The sequence below is a fragment of the Bactrocera latifrons genome, unplaced genomic scaffold (assembly GCF_001853355.1).
Source record: "Bactrocera latifrons isolate USDA-ARS-PBARC rearing strain unplaced genomic scaffold, ASM185335v1 scaffold_163, whole genome shotgun sequence".
NCBI classification, from domain to species: Eukaryota; Metazoa; Arthropoda; class Insecta; order Diptera; family Tephritidae; genus Bactrocera; species Bactrocera latifrons.
The window spans coordinates 704,959-723,524 of record NW_017535108.1 but is presented as its reverse complement, the minus strand read 5'-3'; the positions used below and the strand labels follow the sequence as shown (position 1 = coordinate 723,524).

The 18,566-nt window shown below is 34.9% G+C and overlaps 1 protein-coding gene across 16 annotated transcripts in view; it reads right to left on the bottom strand.

Annotated features, from left to right (window-relative positions):
* LOC108966534 (poly(rC)-binding protein 3) overlaps positions 1-18,566 on the bottom strand; it is a 134,831-nt gene that overhangs the window by 26,633 nt on the left and 89,632 nt on the right. For 13 of the 16 annotated variants that reach the window (XM_018929493.1, XM_018929499.1, XM_018929500.1 and 10 more), the window contains 5 exons: positions 2,363-2,419; positions 2,150-2,266; positions 1,286-1,379; positions 984-1,147; positions 611-730 (listed from right to left, as the gene is read on the bottom strand). In XM_018929493.1, the coding sequence (XP_018785038.1) occupies positions 611-730; positions 984-1,147; positions 1,286-1,379; positions 2,150-2,266; positions 2,363-2,419 (552 nt within the window). The remainder of the gene's footprint in view (positions 1-610; positions 731-983; positions 1,148-1,285; positions 1,380-2,149; positions 2,267-2,362; positions 2,420-18,566) is intronic. The other 3 variants (XM_018929502.1, XM_018929505.1, XM_018929508.1) reach the window with 1 other exon arrangement.

Sequence of the window (18,566 nt, the reverse complement as noted above, 5' to 3'; positions counted from 1 at the left end):
AAATTAAAATAAAAATTAAAAGTAAAAAATTAAGAGAAAAAAAAAATAAATTTGCAAGACAGAAAAATGTATGTTTGTGAGATGGAAAACAAAAAAGTGTACGCAACATAATTCCAAAAATAAAAAATGACAAATGGCATAGACCAAAGTACATATATATTGAAGTAATATATGTATGTGTGTATGTCTGTATAAATGTATGGCGAATGTATGCATATTGGCGAATTGAGCATGTGGCATAAATTTACAGACATAGAAATAAGTATGTTATTAAGTGTATAAATAGAAAGGATAATTGTAACTAGTATGCACTTATATATGTGTGAGACTGCAACACCAGCAACCGGCGCCAATGCCAAACACACGCACACACATGCGCAATATGCTTACGACCACACCACACGCTTGCACAAAAATCACCCACTAATTGGGTGTCGGGTCAGGAGCAGTGTGGCACATATGCATGGGTGAGTGTGGGCAGGCGCATGATGCCATTCACAGGTGTTTCATTGTAAATAATGTATGTGTTACTTGAAGATTTCCGTTAACATAGTATAAATGTATGTATGTTTGAATATATGGCACATGCATAGATGTGCGGTTAGCTTACCTCTTGTGCGGGTACGGCATAGTTGCCTTGTATGGTATAGGCTTGTCCGTTTGCCAAAATGACTGGTCCAGATACTTGCGGTTTTGGCCGATACGGTATGGTGGCGCCCCTTGGTGGTGACTGTTGTTGCAATTGTTGTTGTTATAGTTGGTTGAAATTGCACAAATGTGTGTTTAGAAAGTAAGTAAATTTAATTAAACTGGGCAAGGTGCAGTTGCGCGAACATCACACACACACACATGCAAGTATACAGCGTTACGAGCCAGTATGTATGTATGTAGTCTGTCATATTTTTGACCAGTTGCATGTGTATGCTTGTGTGTCTGTCTGCGCTTTGCAACTTTGCCAGCCAGCAATTTAATTCAATACTCACCTCCAGCATAACGAGACAAATCTGATAGATGCATTGGGTTATTTGCTCGGCAGTGCCGCTCAAAGTAACGGCACGCTCTGTTGAATTTGGCAACATTTCGCTGGCAACCTGAATCGAACAGCCAGTGGATTGACGTATCTCCTTGATTTTTGAACCACTTTTTCCTGCACCCGGGCCGTAGACAGGAGAATACAGCGGAAGGACAGCAAGCAAAACGGTAAAGGAGTAAAGAGATATTTCAATTACATTAGTGTAAATAGTGCTGGATACAAGTATGAGTGTGTCTGAGTTGTGTTTTTTACCAATTAACGATCCACATTGACTGGCGGGCACAATTAAACGTATTGGTATTTGAGTTTTGCCAACCTTGCCAACATCACTGAACTGTGAGCACCACTAAAAAGAATTGTATGTATTAAATATGCAAACAAGCTTTAGCTTAGGCGGTAAAGAGTGGTGGCTGGGCTATGCTGAGATTGATTTATATGTTCGTATGCTTGTGTTTAACACTAAAAATGTATGTGTGTGTAGCTGTGTGTCTTGTGTGTTACAAACGCAAAATCAACTTTATTGGAGTTGAAAGTTTAAAAAGCGTTCGAGGCAACATTTTTAAATATGCAATATGAAAGTATTTTATTGCATTTTTAACATGTTTTCGGTAGGGAAGTCAAATTCAAAATAATACTAGGGTTCTTTTGGCTGTTACAATTCTTGCCTTTACGAATTTTAAATAAACTCTCGCAATACTTTAAATATTTCTAAAAGTTAATGGGTTTAAATTGGCAAAAAAATTCCAAATTAAGATCGAGGGCGTCAATGTCAAAAAAAAAGTCTATAACTTCGAAATAATTTGAATTTTGAAAAATGCTTTTAGGGAGGTATTTTTGAATATCTAAACTAATTTTATTTCCAATTTTTAGACAAGAATACCACCTTAAATTAAAAAAAAAAACAAAAGAAAAATTATTTGAATTTTGAAAAGCCCTTTTAATAGGTATTTTTGAGTTTCTAAACTATCGACTTATGAAAAAATTTTTTTTTTTTAATTTCTAGACTAGAATACCACTTAATCCTATAATTATAAAAAAAAACTTTAAAATAACGGAAAATAATAACTTTTACCAACCACTCTTTTATTTACAGACATTAAAATCTATCTACATTACCTCTTCAAACTTCTTTGTGATGAGCGTGAATGCCGAGAAGATCGCGCTGGTCGTGCCCGACACAGTGACAATGCGCTCCGGGCATGAACCGTCCGAGATGTTGATCTTTGCGCCAGACTATGCCGGGGAAAATGTGACGAAAAAAGTATAAAAAATATCAAATTGTATTAATTTATAAAAGCAACAAATCCAAAAATTAAATTATAAAATTACCTCCTCACGAAATCTGTTTACAATCTCGCCCTTTTTGCCAATAATGCTTCCGACTTCCTGCAAATAAAGAAAAATACAACATCAATAAAGGTTTTTGACAATCACCAAAAATAGACATGGTAAATCAATTACCAACACATATTCACACAGTTGACGACAAAATGACGCAAAATATTTCTGGTTCTACCTTAGTAATTAATTCTGACAAATAACTGAGCTATTGTGGTTTCGTTAGACATTTACACTTGCATTGTATGCGTTGTTGTATTTGATTTTATATGCGAAACAAAATCAACAAGTTACAACAAATTTGTGTATTGATGATGCGCCACAATAGATAAAAGATCAATTTTAGCTTATAAAACATGTGACAACTATGTTAGCTATACTTTGGAAAATTTATTTGTATATATTTATATAACGTACGAATAGACTATTTCGGCTTGTGCAAGTATTTGCGCGAAAGTGCAACGGAATGCACTTTGAAAGTTTAATTTTGGGAAGTTTTGCGCGCAACAATATGAGCATAAAGTTACAGACAAATCGAGGCGTATTATGCAAATGCATATATGTAGATATTGTGAAGCCCATTTGGAACAATATTTGGAGCGCTGAGCTACCAGAAAAACGAAATTTTCTCTTTGTTTGGTTATAACTATTAGAATTATATTACTGCGAACACCAAAATTTTGTGAAATATTGTCTTGTGATAAGTAGAAACCCTATACCGAAAATCATTAAAATTAAACGGAGCAAACATATATCGGCCATACAAGCAATCGTACAAAAATATTTTTTTTTTTTAAATTACAATGCTGCAAACAACAAAATTTGTGAAATATTGTTTTATAATGAGTGGAAAATGTATACCGAAAATTGTGAAAATTTAAGTAACCAAACATAAACCGCTCACACAAACGCTAGTTAAAAACCGACATTTTTTGTTCCAACTCTTACAGTTAGCAGCTACGTGTTCCAAAACTTGTGTCAAATTTACTTCTTGCATAGAGAAAATATATAGTGAAAATAACTAATATGGGACGCCGATAAAATATAGCTGCCATATAAATGTCTGTTCAAATATTTAATTTTTTTAGTCAAAACTTTTCCAACCAGGTTGGTATATGTATTTCAGCACATACAAACCAAGGTACCTTACTTATGCACGCCGGTTCATATACAAACATGCAAATTCCATTGTGTGTATGTTGGTTAAGAGTTGGCGGTGCAAATATTTTGACTAGAATTTTGTTGAAAATTTTGCACAAAATTCACAGGCAACAGTGGCGACATAAAAATTAAGTTTGTGGATATAACTTGCATGGTTTGCTTCTCAGTTACACCGGTAACACTAACAAAGCGTACAAAAACTACAACATTTTGTGTGTGTGTGCATGTATGTGTAGTTGTAAAAAACCACAAATTCTACAACTCAGTGTATAGCATTACAAACTGTAGGTGAAACTTGTAAATTTCTTTATTTCTTCTCTTCCCTGGTGTCTGCTAACATTACTTTGCACTTGGACATATTTTTACAAAGTTGCCAACTTGTGGTTGCAAATTAATTTTAATGATGAGTTTTAACGAAATACATATGAATGCATGTATGTAGTATATATTTAAATGAAAAAAGTTAGTCATAAAAGCTTTACGAAAATTCTTTAGCAACTAATTAAATGAAGTTAAATTGAGGCTGTGGTTGACATGGCGTATACGTAACCTGCTTAGAGGTAAGAGTGAGACAGCAAAATTGGACGACAGTGCGTATACGCAACCATGTTGAATATAAAAATAAAATAATATTGTGCAATCGACCGACACAGTTATAAGAATTGGATATAACAGTTATGAAAGTGTAATATCTGCAGAGTATTGCATCACGCGCTTAAAATATATTTTTATTTATTTTCTCGACTATGAAATTTTTTTTCATATTGGTCTAAATCACTGGTGAAATTCTCAATGATTCTCAAAATTATTCATTGCTTTGGGTTTTAAAGCAAATTTAATGATTTAATATTAACGCTTCATTTCCAGCTAATATTCGTTAAGCTCGCCTTTGAGTCTCTTATAACAGCTTTGAACGTTTTCAAAGCAGTAGCAATGACGTTTAACAAAATCTATATTTATTCCTCATTCATTATACTTTACTAATACCTACAGCAGTGCCCAACTTATAAATAAACTTTCCCTGTTCATACATTTTGTTGGCATTAAACGCATTCATTTTTAAACCAAATTATTGCTCGAGCACTCGTAACCACATACACATACATAAGAGGGAGACTTTACACCACAAACCTTACTTCTAATTAATTAAAATAATCCATACCGGATTTAACTTCAATTTCAGGAAAAATTTGTAATTAAATTAAAATTCGACTGGAATCTATGCGCTTAAGTGAACCAATTAAATTATGTTACAATATGGTTAGAGTTGGATTAAAATTCTCAATTGAATTGAGAACAACAACTGTAAACAAATGCATACCCCATCCGCATGCCACCTACCACGGAGCTCTTAATACAACCAACCAAAACGTAATTAATTCACTAATTTTCATTTAACATTCACACACAATAGTAATTTACTCACACAAAGCCAATTTATTGTGGAAATATGGCGGAGGCTTAGATGGAATCGGCAATGTATATATGTTTGTACAGGAAAATGTTTATATGTATGCGTCAAAATATGTACATATGTATGTGAAGCCTATATAAACAGCAGCTGATCAAAATCGCCGTGCTGTCACTGCCGCTGTTGCAGACTTTTCGAGTGTTTGCAAAGCCTAAAGCGATAACTTCTGGGTTGCTGACAAAACTGGCAGTTGTGAGGGTGAGAGAATTTTCAAAAACTTTCTACACCTTACATTGTTTTCGTGGTATACCTAATTGAAATATTGAAAAACCGTAACGGAAATGTGTTGGTTTTGGATTTGCTATTTACAAAGCAACTCTCTAGGAAATGTTAAGAAAAATTTCAAAAATAAAAATGAAGTAGGATATTATACGAATCAAACTGGTTTCCAACCAGACCTAAAACTCGTGTCGATCGTTCTTATCAAGTAGCTTCGAACCCATTTTCGGAGGTTCCCCAGGAGATCGGCTACGGAATCAAAAGAAACGCCGATTATTAGGTTAGGTCGCAGGGCTCATTCAATACCGATGGATCTCAATTGGACAGATGTTTTTGTTACACTACATGCATTAAATTCTGCAAATGTGCATTACTATTATTGATTTATTCTATTTTCTTAAAAAATCACAAAAACGCATTTCTTCTGACTTGCAAGTGAGTCTTAAACTAAATGATCTTACTTTTCCTACATGGGCTGTTAGTTAAAGTTCGTTCACGAATTTTTGTATATTTGTATTTTTGCTTGTTTTGTAAGGATTTTGCCGCTGCTCTTTAGTACTTTTAATTGCTTTCCATTTCAGACCTTTTCTTTCCTCAGCTATTATGTTGTTTGTTTATGCATATTTCTGCCACAGAAAGCTTTCGAGGAAACTAGTTTAGTGCAGAAGCAGCAATTCTTATGTTTGCTTACGAAAGGTTGGAAAAGGCATACATTTGATAAAAGCCACTCGCTGAGCAGCTTAAAGCAGATATCAAGGAATTGACTCTTGAAATGATAGAAATTTATATTGAAATACAAAGACTGACAGTTATGGTGAATTTCTGGATGACTTTGGGATTTCAAAGTGTGCAAAGCGATTTCGGTGGCTTTGATTGTGTAAGTGGAGTGGAATTTTTGAAGGCTTTTTCGTTTGCTACGTGTTCGGAAGTTGAATGAAAGTAGTGGGTTTTAATAAAATTGAAAACATAGGAAGAAGCTTTTACGTCGTGATTTGGAATGTATGGTCATTTCGACTTAATTTTTAAGATAAGCTGTATTAAAACAAATTTTGCAGCAAAATAAATGAGCACAAAATTCTCATCCGAAACAAAAATTTAATTCGGAAAAGTCGAATAACTCACTTATTTTACGAAATTCAATATTTTTTTGCATGAATCACGAGTTAAGAAATCATATTTAAACCAGCAAATTTATTTAATATATGTGCTTTTTTTTATAAATTCTCGCAACACGTTTGCCATACATCACAAGCAGCCTCAGCTTCTCCACCACAACAACACACTGTCAATCTATGGCAAACACTCAGCTGGGTTAAATATTTATTCGCAATTGACTTTTTTCACTCGAACTCTCATAAGTATGCATTAGTTGCTTATATATACATGCAAACATAAATATACTGTTAATTATCGAATGGCTATCGCTCTAAACGCTCAATCAAAGCGTAATCGATACATTGTAATGAATAATTTCAAATATTTTGTCGTTGCTTGTTGGGGTGTTGAAAAGGCGCTAATTAAATGCGAATTGTTCGAAAAAAAAAAAAAACAAAAAAGCGAAAAAATAATTAATTTTTATTGTTGTAAAGTGTTATTTTATTGTTTTGAAAAGGAGTGCAAAAATCAACAAAACAAAAGAATCGAATGAAATGCAGCCATTAATTCGCTTAATTGCTTTGTTTTAAGGTGATTAAAGACCATTAGTCAAAGAGTTGATGGCCAATAATATATATTATTGCCAGCACTCATGGGTATGTGAGTATGAATTATAATGAATTAAATCATTTAATATGAAAAAGGGTTGAGTTGATAATTCAGTAGCTGAAAACTTTTTTGTGAATGCCAATGGCGTATATAAAAAATGAGTGCGATATTTGCGTATTTAATCGCTGACATACAGAACAAATTCAAAATGTTGTTATGTTCATGTATTTTTGGTTTATTTTTGTATGAAATGAGCTACAATTTTAAATCATTTGTTTAAAAGGACTTTTAATGAATTAGCTTGTACTGTTATTTATGTTACAGCGTGGAGGAAAAAGCTTTGCGTACCAAAGCTATAAATAAGTTGGCAAAAAGTCTCATAGCGACCCGATTTATAGCCTAATAATCTAGGTAGTTAGATTCGTACAATAAAACTCCTTCATGAGCTTAGGATAACAATACTATTGTGTGCAAAAATGCGTGCGGAAAGCCATTCGTCGAAATATTTCTTGGTGGTCACTGACTTCTGTGCCAATTGTCACATCAAAATAATCATTCGTGTTTAGTACACATACGTTTATTTTTCTGTAGTACATAAAGTGCATTCGGTGATTTTTACGATAGGTGAAATTATTCACCAAAGAAATTCTATTGAACGTCGTTTGTGGAATCAAATTTGTTGTCGAAACGTTCAGAATGTTGGAAAAGGTCTCTGGTGAACATTTTTGTCGCGAGCAAGCGTTTCTGATTGGTAAAAATTATTCAAAGAGGGTCGAGAACGCGTTGATGACGAACGACGTTCAGGAAGGCCATAAACTCCTCAATAAAATGAAAGAATTGGAGCTTGAGAATCGGCGATTAACAGTCAGAGATCTTTCTAGCATAGTTGTAATATCGGAAAGACCACTGAAAATCATTTATTATGTATTTAAAACTGGCTGAAACCATTAACTGAGAACTCCTATCGACAACAACTCATCGAATTGAAGCGAATATAGGCGAGAAACGCTTGAATTTGCATCATCACAACGCTCAAACTCGTGATGCAAGACCGATTAAAAACTATTTGGAAAACAGCGGCAGGTAAGTTTTACCTCAGCTAGACTAACACATATGCCAGAGAAAGCAGAACATCCTTACTTAAACACGGTTCACATAAAACAGTATAAAAAGATGGCTTGATTCATTCTTGGCCGTTTCGAAAGTATTTTAAGCTCATAAAAACAACGTATATATATTCCCTTTGATGCAAAGAAGTTTATATGATTATTTTAATGAGGATATACTATAACATTGGTACTATAGGCTATAACATGATGTAGAGGGAGTCACAAAAAAACATAAAACGTAAAAATTATTATTTTGAACAGCTTTGCCTAAGAGGCGAAGTGTTTAGGGATTATTCAAATTTTTTTGTCACATGTTGAGATATCCAACTGAAATTTGTTGGAATCGGCCAGATCGGACAATTCATCACATTTCTCCCGTGCAAATGATTATTCAGAATTTAGCCATGAAAGTCGTTAGCTCGAAACCTAGTTTAGATTCATAAACTCTTAAGGAAAGTTGTTCCGACGCGATTTTATAGAAAAAAAAATCGATCCACTCTACTATACGTACTTCTTCTTCTTCTTGATTGGCGTAGACACCGCTTGCGCGATTATAGCCGAGTTAACAATAGCGCGCCAGTCGTTTCTTCTTTTCGCTACGTGGCGCCATATACTATACGTACACCACAATTAAAAGCAGAAATGATAAAAATTGCTATGTCAACACAATAAATACTATCAATAACATTAAATCAAGAAATGAGTTAAATGTTTCATTGGCACTAAATATACATACATATTTATAGGCGAACTCTCTAATAGAGCTAATTAAATTGGCAGCGAGCTAGACGATTCACGTTTTCGAAATAATTTCGAATTTTTGATTTATGCCAAACACTTACAAGTGCATATAAAAATTTTATTGTGCCTTTTATTGCATTTAAAATTGTTTAGCAGAGCGCGAGAAATCGCAACTTTTGATAGATAAATTAGCATTATTGCCCAATTTATGTTGCATACGCGAAAATGCCCCAAACACATAAACAAAACAAGAAGGCAAAAAAATATAGGAAAAAAAGGAAGGATTAAATCAACAGGAAAAAAGGCTACCAGAAAAACAAAGAAAAAAAAGGAAAATAAAGGAAAACAATAAATTTAAAAACAAATGTGTATATTTTGACTGTAAGTGCACATAAATTACAAAGCGAGCTTTTCAAACCAATTTTCCCTAAGTATGCAGTGATAAATGTGTGCATATGTACACTTTTTTATTTGCATTGGCAACGCTGAAGTGTAAGCATACAAATCACATGCACAAATTTAATGTAAATATATAAGATATATGTATGTAAGAATTTATGTTTGTAGAGTTGGGTAGGTAGGTAGCGCTGCGCCCGACTGCTTGTGTATAAATAAATAATAAATTTAAATAATTTACAAGAAGAAAATTGCCAATAAAGGGAAAGGATGAAAATCGCCAAAGAATCGCTTTAGCTGCTTTGGTAAACGGAGAAGTGGCAACGACGAACCCTATTACACGTATCAGTGTATACATTGCAAGATATTTATGCGCATAGCTGTAAATACGCCAAACTACACATACACAAATGTGAATGTGAACATTTGCTGTAATGCCTGCGCATCCAAGTACAAATTTCTATGCACTACTTGTAAGGAGAAATCCAAGCAAATCGCTTAGCTGCATTCACCGAAGCCACACGTCCACACACACACACACACACTTGCATATTCAAAGGCGCTTATTTTATATTATTGCGTGTTTATTTGTGCACTGTGCATGCATGGTACGTGGTTGTTGCTGTAACAAAAGTACAGCTACAACAAGCTAATTACAGTTTTTACACAATATAATTGGCAATATGCCATTGAGAAGCCATGAAAACGGGGTAACGGTTGATTCTAAGCACATATATAATATGTATGTATGGGTTTGTATATATACATAGATGTATAAATATGTATGCAATGGCTTTTGGGTTACTACACTATTGGTTTACGGTTAAAATTTAGTGAAAACGCATAAATTCGATCATTTTGGTGAATTAATCCACGACTAGTTCACTTCGTATTACTTTCATTTGTGAAAATTTTCTGGTTGAAGAGAATTCTGAGTACAAAAAACGCATACATATCTTTTGCACCAAAAACTTTTGGAATCTCTTCAAAATGTAGTCGAAATTGATTCAAGGTGCAAAATTTTTCCGGCCTAGTCCCCAACTAGTTAACTAGGTTTTTTTTTTTTAGAAATTTATCTCATGATCCCATCAACAGAAGCATCAATACTGTAATTTCATGCAACTAAACACAGGACTAGTCTCCAACCAGTTCTACCGGATTAGTCTACATCCTTCAACCAGTTTCAATAACTATTTGATTCAAACAATTTTTTGATACAAAAATAAGCGCGCATGCAATATCAAATATATTTCTTAGTATATATAATATAACATATTCATATGTATTCATATTCATCTTCGCGAAAGTGCGCGCCTAGCAGCCTAAAAGAAAATTAAGAAATGTAGATACAACTATAATGGACCCTGTAAATAGACATTGAACTGTGATAAGTCAATAAATAAAAATATAATAATAAGCAATGACAAATGCATACGCGCGGCCATAACTGACGTGAGTGCCTTCAGAACAGCTCAGAACACAGCTACATTATGTAGTATTTAGGGTGGGCAAAATGTAAGAAGAAATTATGAAAAATGCCAGTATATGTATTTGCACATACGTAGCCAACTAATTTTGAAAATATAAAACATTAAAGTTTTTCGAAGGAAGGCCAAAGTTGCGCAATTTCTTAACAACGGTGTCAGCTTAGAGTTATTTACCAAAAAAGTACAATGTAACTTGAAATTGAATTCTGAACTGGTAATAAGTGACGAAGTGGGCTAAGATTAGAGCTGTTTGCCTAAAATCGGCTTCAAACATAAACCCAACCCTTAATGTGCTCTGGCCTTGGTAGCCCACTCAAGAACATTATTTGTCAAAATCTCATATTCAAAGAATATTATATTAAAATATTTCCCACTACTCACACATTATATTTTCAACATTCGAATACATGTAGACTTCACTTTATTTTTCTGTTTTTAAGTTCTTTATCTGTTGAAATTGCCAATAATTAATTAGCTGCTTTAACACGTAAGAAACAGATGCAAGCAACAAATATTAAATATATGTATATGAATATTTTGCAACATGAAAAAATCTGTAAATTGACAAATCGGAATACCTTAAAATTAAAATAAATTGCTTACATGCATGTAAGTTCAAAATACTTCTCATTTTTACAAGCCAAATGCATGTGAAAATTTATGTGAGAAACATAATGAAGCGGAACAGAAGTACTACAGAAAAATAATAAACACAGAAAAGGAATAATTAATGTACATATACCGTAGAGAAACCATGACGCCAGTGACATTAGTGCGGCACAATTGGCCAACACATGTTGTAATAAACGGCACTGTGACGCCATGTCGAAGGCGTATGGACTAATATTTACGTAGAGAAGCATATTTGCTGAATAACTGCATACTAGTTGTAATAAAGATCACAATTGCAGTCACAGCGCGACATGACAATTCAAATTCATTGCAATACCATGACAGGGATTTTGAAGAATTGCATCAAATTTAGTTTGACACAAAATTACATCAAAATTTTTTGTTAAGAAATTCTTAGAAATTACAGAAAAGTATTTTTTGAGAATTGCTGGTTTGACCTGAAGTTTGAAGACGAAGAAATGGCAGAACTAATATCACCGGATCAAAACGATCAGCAGTTAAACCTCAGTTGTACTCAGTTGACTAAGTAGCAGGACAGTACGAGTGTCCTATAAACATATCTTTTCTTTGAGAGAAACAATTATGCTTCAAAGAGTTGTATGATCGCTATAGTGATAATAAAACTTGATACGAGAGCGATAAATTAAGTGCTTTTTCCAATCTGAGGTTCAACGAAAAGAATATTAATTTAGAACGTGCAGAGGCCTTACTACTTTCGAAGTAATTATTCAAAATCGTTGAAAAGCATAAAGTGGACATACTAGTAAAAGAGAGAGGGGGAAAGAGCAAGCGAAAACCAGAAGAAAGAGAAAGTAGTTAATCTCATAAGCATCTTCTTTTTATGAAAAAAAAATAAATAAAAAATTTTGTTCGATTTGGCTCTCCATGCCCCTTGCAGAAACTTAGAAGCGCGATAATACAGTTATAATTTGAAATTACATTGCAATCCAAATAGAAAACTTGTGCTCGCTTTAACAATTATATCAGCGTTTCGCCTCAACACCAACGGAAAATTGGTGAAGACCGTGAAGAATTGCTGAGAACGTAGTAATTTCCTATAAAATTTTCCACGACAAAAAACAAAAGCAGCACAAATAAATTAGAAAAAGAAACTTGGGAAATTTTCACAGATAACTTTTGAAGGAAATTACATTGGTTTCATTTACTGTGTGAGTGCAGCCAAAAGCAATTTAAGCTTTCCTAGAACTGCTGTGCAATTGACAAAGGCATATGCCTAAGAGGTTGAAGAAGTGCAAGTTTAAGCGGGATGCGCAGATGCTGTGGATGTAAGGGAGCAGGACCGCAGAAGCCAGCATTTTGAAAAATGAATAAAAAAAAGTATAAGCAATGTTTTGCGACGTTGTGGACTCCTGTTGCAGTGTTGGACGAAGCGTTTTATCTGTTCACTATCAAGCAGCCTCTCGCGTTGCTCTCTTGGGCCTTACCACAAGCGCGACAGATCAACTGTCAACGCGCCGACTGTCGTTCTGCCTAACCGCGCGACAACGGCTGTTCCTGTCATGTTGCCCTGCCGCCGGTGGCACTATTGTGTGAATTTCTCCCTCCGCGCGCGCACCTTGCTTGACATGTACGCTGGCTGTGTTGGCATTTTGATTTCTTTTCTCCTTTAGTCCAGCGCCCAACTTACAATTCAACTCAATTCGCTGCGTTTGTCGGTCGCGCCACCACCTCATTTCTCTCCTGTATGCAACTGGCGCTGCCGCCTACCACCTATCGCGCCTCATTCATTTGCTTTCAGCAACGCGCGCGCGCCTTTCCTCTTCTTATTGTTAATTGAATTTATTCGTACACTTTGGTTAATTAGTTTCAGTCAAGTGCATATCATGACTATAGTTTTGGGTCGCTTGTCACCTCTTTTTTCCGAATCGTTTTTTGCAGTTTGCTCATTATTTTGTTTGCAGTTGCTGCAACTTTTCAACCTTTTTCTGTGCAGCATTGTCGTAGCCTGCGCGCCTTTTTCACCATTCCATTTTTTCTGTGCTTTTGTGTCATTTGAACATGTAACTACTGCTGCCGCGTTGTTCAAAATTCTCGCAAAGGTGTCACTCACTCACTAATTCTACAATTTGCCTGGCGGTCGTCATTATTGTCGCCGTTTGTCTAATTAAAAATGCATGAGCTCTGCTGCCATAGCTTATTTTGGCGCACCGCGTCTGCTACCGTCTTGCAAAACTTGTTACAGCCGCCAAGCCAAAACAAAAAAAAAAAAAAAAAAAAAATTCTATTGTTAAATATATACCTAGGCGCATACATATTATCTTTTAGAAATACGCGCCAATAAGTACATTATAATGAGCATTGTGTATCTGGGCCTTGGCAACACCTCAAAGCGCGCCCGCTGCCCCGCCTCATGCTGCATTTTGTACGAATTTGTATTTCTGGCTTTGTATGCAAACTTTACAGTCGATTTGTTACAACAGAAAATAGTACGTCAGCCACTTTGTCTTCATTTTCAAGTTTTCACCATTTTTTTGTTGTATTTTCGTACTTATTATTTTGTTATTGTTGCTATTTGCATTATGCATGCCCAGCCATAATAATTTGTTATTATTGCACCTCATCTCGAGGCAGTCGGGCCAGCGATGTGGCAAGCTGTCTGTTCTGTTTCTGTTCTTGTGAAATTCTGTTTATGAAAAATTTTTTAAATAAATATTGCAAGCATACATATATGTATGTAGCTATGAAAATGTATTTGATTTGGCTGGGCACTTTGTGACCCGCAGCAAAAGTGTGTAAGTAGGAAAGTAGTTGCGTCAAAACGTAATAAATTGCCTACAAATGTAGGTAATCTGTACCGTAGGGGTGTATGCTCACACAACTAAATACATATGCATACAGATATATCTACGTATATGCACCTACTTTGCGCCAGTTGCTCACTCACTCAATCAAGTAGCCGCGCATGCAAGCATTAAATTAGTCAAGGAAAATTTTTCTGTTATAATTAAATTAGCAAACAAGTTCAATTTTTAGCAAAGATTTTGCAATGATATTATGCATATACTGCGAAATAGTGGGTACGCAATAATTGGGCTGCTAAAAAGGCAATATTGTGGACAAGAAAGCAACAGATGTAAATATATATGCAGGAATAATTTACATTATGTAGTGATTTTTTAAATTAACAAAAGTTTTCATAAAAAATCAACGCTTCACACAAGAGCCTTTTCAAAGACCAACAACTTTTGAAGGCGGTGAATTTAGAGACGTTGCTCGAAAATTATGCTATATATATGGTGGGATCAGACCGACGTTATTTGTTATGAGCTGCTAAAACCAATCTAAGTCATTAATCAATGGGCAACGGTATCGACTTTAATTGATGCGATTGAGCCGAGTACTGTGCGAAAAGCAACATTAAAACTAGCAGAGGCACGAAAAAGTGTTTCTGCTGCAAGCCAAAGCTTACTATATCACGTTGCCAAACCGGTTAAAACCCACCTGAAAAAGCTTAAATGGGGAGTCCTACCTCGCCCGCCATATTTCGCTGATATTGTACCGTCTGTTTACTATTTTTTCCGTTCGAAGGCATATGGTCTGGCTCAGAAGCAGTTCCACCTACAAGGCGACAACGAAAAATGGCTTGATTCTTGAATAGCATCATAAGATGAACAATTTTATCACCGTAATAGTATTCGAGCTTTGCCAGAAAGTTGAGAAAAAGTTATGACTAGCGATGTATAATACTTCAAATAATTCATTTGTAACTCCCTCCTTACAATAAAATTTCCTTTTCGTTGAACAAAATAGCGAAAATTTATATTAAAATATGTAAGACCGCACTTCATAGCACAGCATCTACATCATTCAGTGTTAATTTAGTGAAATTTTCATTGTTATGACTCAGTGGCCACCCAGAGGGTAAATGCTATTAAAAACTTAGTGCTAATATGAACATTAGACTAAGCCGATTTGAATGCGTATCAACAGCTTGTAATGCAAGCGTTTAAATACTACAACATAATTAGTTATGAACAAATCAATAAACGCTTTGATGGCGCGAAAAATGCTGATGATGCCGACAAGTTTCCGAATGTAGCGACCCAGCTGAAGAGCGTGTATTTTTACCAGTTTGTTTTTGAATAACAACAAAATGACAAAACGTTAAGAAAGCAATAAAAAGAAAAAATACAATAAAAAGACGCTACTACGGTAAACCAGTTGTGCGCGTCAGCGTTTCTGAACTGTGTCAGCATCACCCAAACCCAAAGCGGGGCTTATGGATAAAATATCGAAATAAAAACATCAAAAAGGTAGCCGAAGCCAAACAAAAAGCTTATTTCAATAATAATAAGCATATGGAGAAAAGGAATAAAAATATGAATGGGTGAATGAATTATCATCCGAGGTGGAATAGCACATGTTTTAATTAATGGACACAGACTGATGGGTTGGCTTTTCCAAATTATTAGCACAAGTGGTTTTGCATATAAAAATATTGCTTGATTTGCAATAAAAAACTGACTATGCGTTATAAAGGCGCGGCAAGTGCACTGCGTTGAACCCAAAGGCAAATAGTGAAGGTTGTTGTTTTTATTGCAAGTATTAAACTTTGCTTTTTGAAATTGTTTTTAATGCTAAATATGTTAAAAAAAAACACCCATAAAATAAGTTCAATAATGAACATGAACTCATAAAGTTCGTTAAAGAATTTGAGTGGCCAAAATATTTTACTTTTTACATACGCTTTTTCTCAGAGGAAGAAAAGAGTAGCGAATCATCGAAGAATTTTTCTTTGTGTGTGCGAGAGACACAAGAACGAGGATTCGACTACTTAATATTTTTCAAGATTATACATGTATGTGTATATGGGTTGATAAGTTTTACCAGCCGAGATTCCTTTTAATAATTCCAATACATTAAATAGGACCGAATAGAGTGGTTTCGTGGACTTCAAGAGTCTCTACACAAAAAGGAAAGACAACGCCTCTGGCAACAAGTGCCTGGATTTCGACAGGCAAGGATGTTTATTGGAGAGTATGATACAAAACGGTTCAAGAAACTAATCGCTCTTCCCAGAGACGAATTACGGCAGATTATGGGATTTTATATACGTCACTGCAGCCAGATTATGGTACTGTTCCGAATGTATTTTAGAACAACATTTATACGAAGTCTTTAAGCGAGGATTGAGCTAACAAAATGCTAAATATTTTGAAAACTATTTGGATTTCACATGCTTTCGCGTTACTTGAAAACAAATTTCGTCAACACTTATATATCTTTTACATTTTCTATTTGTGGAATGTTTGAAAATTTGCTGTAATGTCTGGGAAATTTTAATTAACCCTGCGGCAAAGACGCCATTAGCACAGAATTCAATAAATTTGATTTGCACCATGATGTGCAAATGTACAACTATTTCGAAATGTCACTTGCAAAGCACAGCGACAGGTGTAATGGCTGGCTTGCTGATGCCATAAAGTGACGCAAAATTTATGCGGCCCGATCGAACTATGGTTAGCTGCGACGAAATCGCGTTGCAGTAAAACATAAAACAATTTTTACAGATATAAAAATAAAAGTAAGACAAAATAAATACGAAAACATAGAAAAATTATGTATACTGGGCGACACTACCAGTTAAGCGAAGAAAAAGTAATCTGAAAATGTAATTTTTACAAGGCAACGTCCGCCATCACCGACATCGAGCCAAATATGCATGCTCGTCGTGCCCACAGCCATATCCCTTCCCTCCTGATGTACATTACATACATTACAATTACCTTCTGCGCCATCGTTTGCGTCCTAATATCGTCGACAACACGTCAACGACAACGACCGCTGCAATTGCGTTTAGCTGCCGAACACACAACATGCAGTTCTTTGCACAAATCTATAAGCATCTAAAGTCAACCAAACGGTGAGGGCCTAAGAATAATTGTGTTTTTGGCAGCCACTCAATTTATTTGGTGCGCGAGGACACAAATAATTCTACTAATATATAGATAAACACTATTTTCATTATATAGAGTGAAGATAACAACTACATTTGCACAGTAACTGACCAATGGATGATGAGACCCTATAAGAAAAAATTTGATTGTGTTTCGAAATTTCGTTTTGTTAAAGGTTTTCTGTACAGGTGAAGTCGAAAAAGTATGCATTATGGAAACATTTATGGTTAAAAAAGCATAACTTCTCGGGAGTCTCGGGTCTCTCAAAGAGAGATCTTAATAGGCTCATTACTACAACAAGTACAGTTAGAACAACAAAATTTAGACTATGTCGCATTAACGAATGCCAATTTCCTACAGGGACAAAAATACATTCTCTACTATCATTGATCATTTTAAGGCATTTCGCATGCATTAATCTAAATAAATCGTTCATAGCAAATTTAATGAAAACAAATGGCAATAGTCTGGGAGAGAGGAGGCAAAAATTGAAAGAAATAAAGAGGAGAGAAAAGAGCTGTTGAGAGCAATTTGGTACTCTATAATATGAACGACGAAAATTTAAAAGCAAACAGTCAAAAATTTTGCTAATAACCCTAAAAATATGACAATGATTTTAAAATTTGATTAGACTCCATTAATTAATACACAACACATTTTTTAGGCAAACTTTGTCACCTCTTTGCGGACCGAGCACTATTTTTATGGAACGAGTATAGCAATAATCTCTGAAAAAATTAAACTTTTGCAACATTTTCGGTCTTTGTTCGAAACTGTACTGGAAAAGTACTGGAGTTCAGTTTTTTTTACTGCTAACGATTAAATCAGTGTGAAGATGAGTCTAACCTAAAAATCTGCTGTAGTAAGGACAACAACCTAACCTATCCATCAGGTTTTATTAGCAGGTTTTCCAACGTAATAATTAGCCGCAAAATCCTCCCAAAAACATGTTAAGAAGCTACCTAAACGAGTATAATTTTGCCATCAAGGTTCTAACATTATGAAGGTTGGTGGGTTCAAAACCCGACTAAATAAATAATAAAAATAATTTTTCTTGAATGAAAATATTGATGGCACGCGATTTACTTACGAGCAAACATTTGGAATACTCTAGGAGGCAAATTAAAAGTTTGGAAAGAACCAACGCTTTATTTTTTAATTTTTATCCCACTTTATATAAGTGATTCATCTCTTTCATCACGTCTGAAGGAAGTGATCGCCCAAAAGCGACCAGCTTTGGCCAATAATAGAGGAATTGCGTCCCACTAAGGTAACACTAAGCCAGCTTGACAGGGATTCATCTCTTATGAGTTGCCTTTATAAGGCCGAACTCTCCATTCGAAACTTTATTATTGC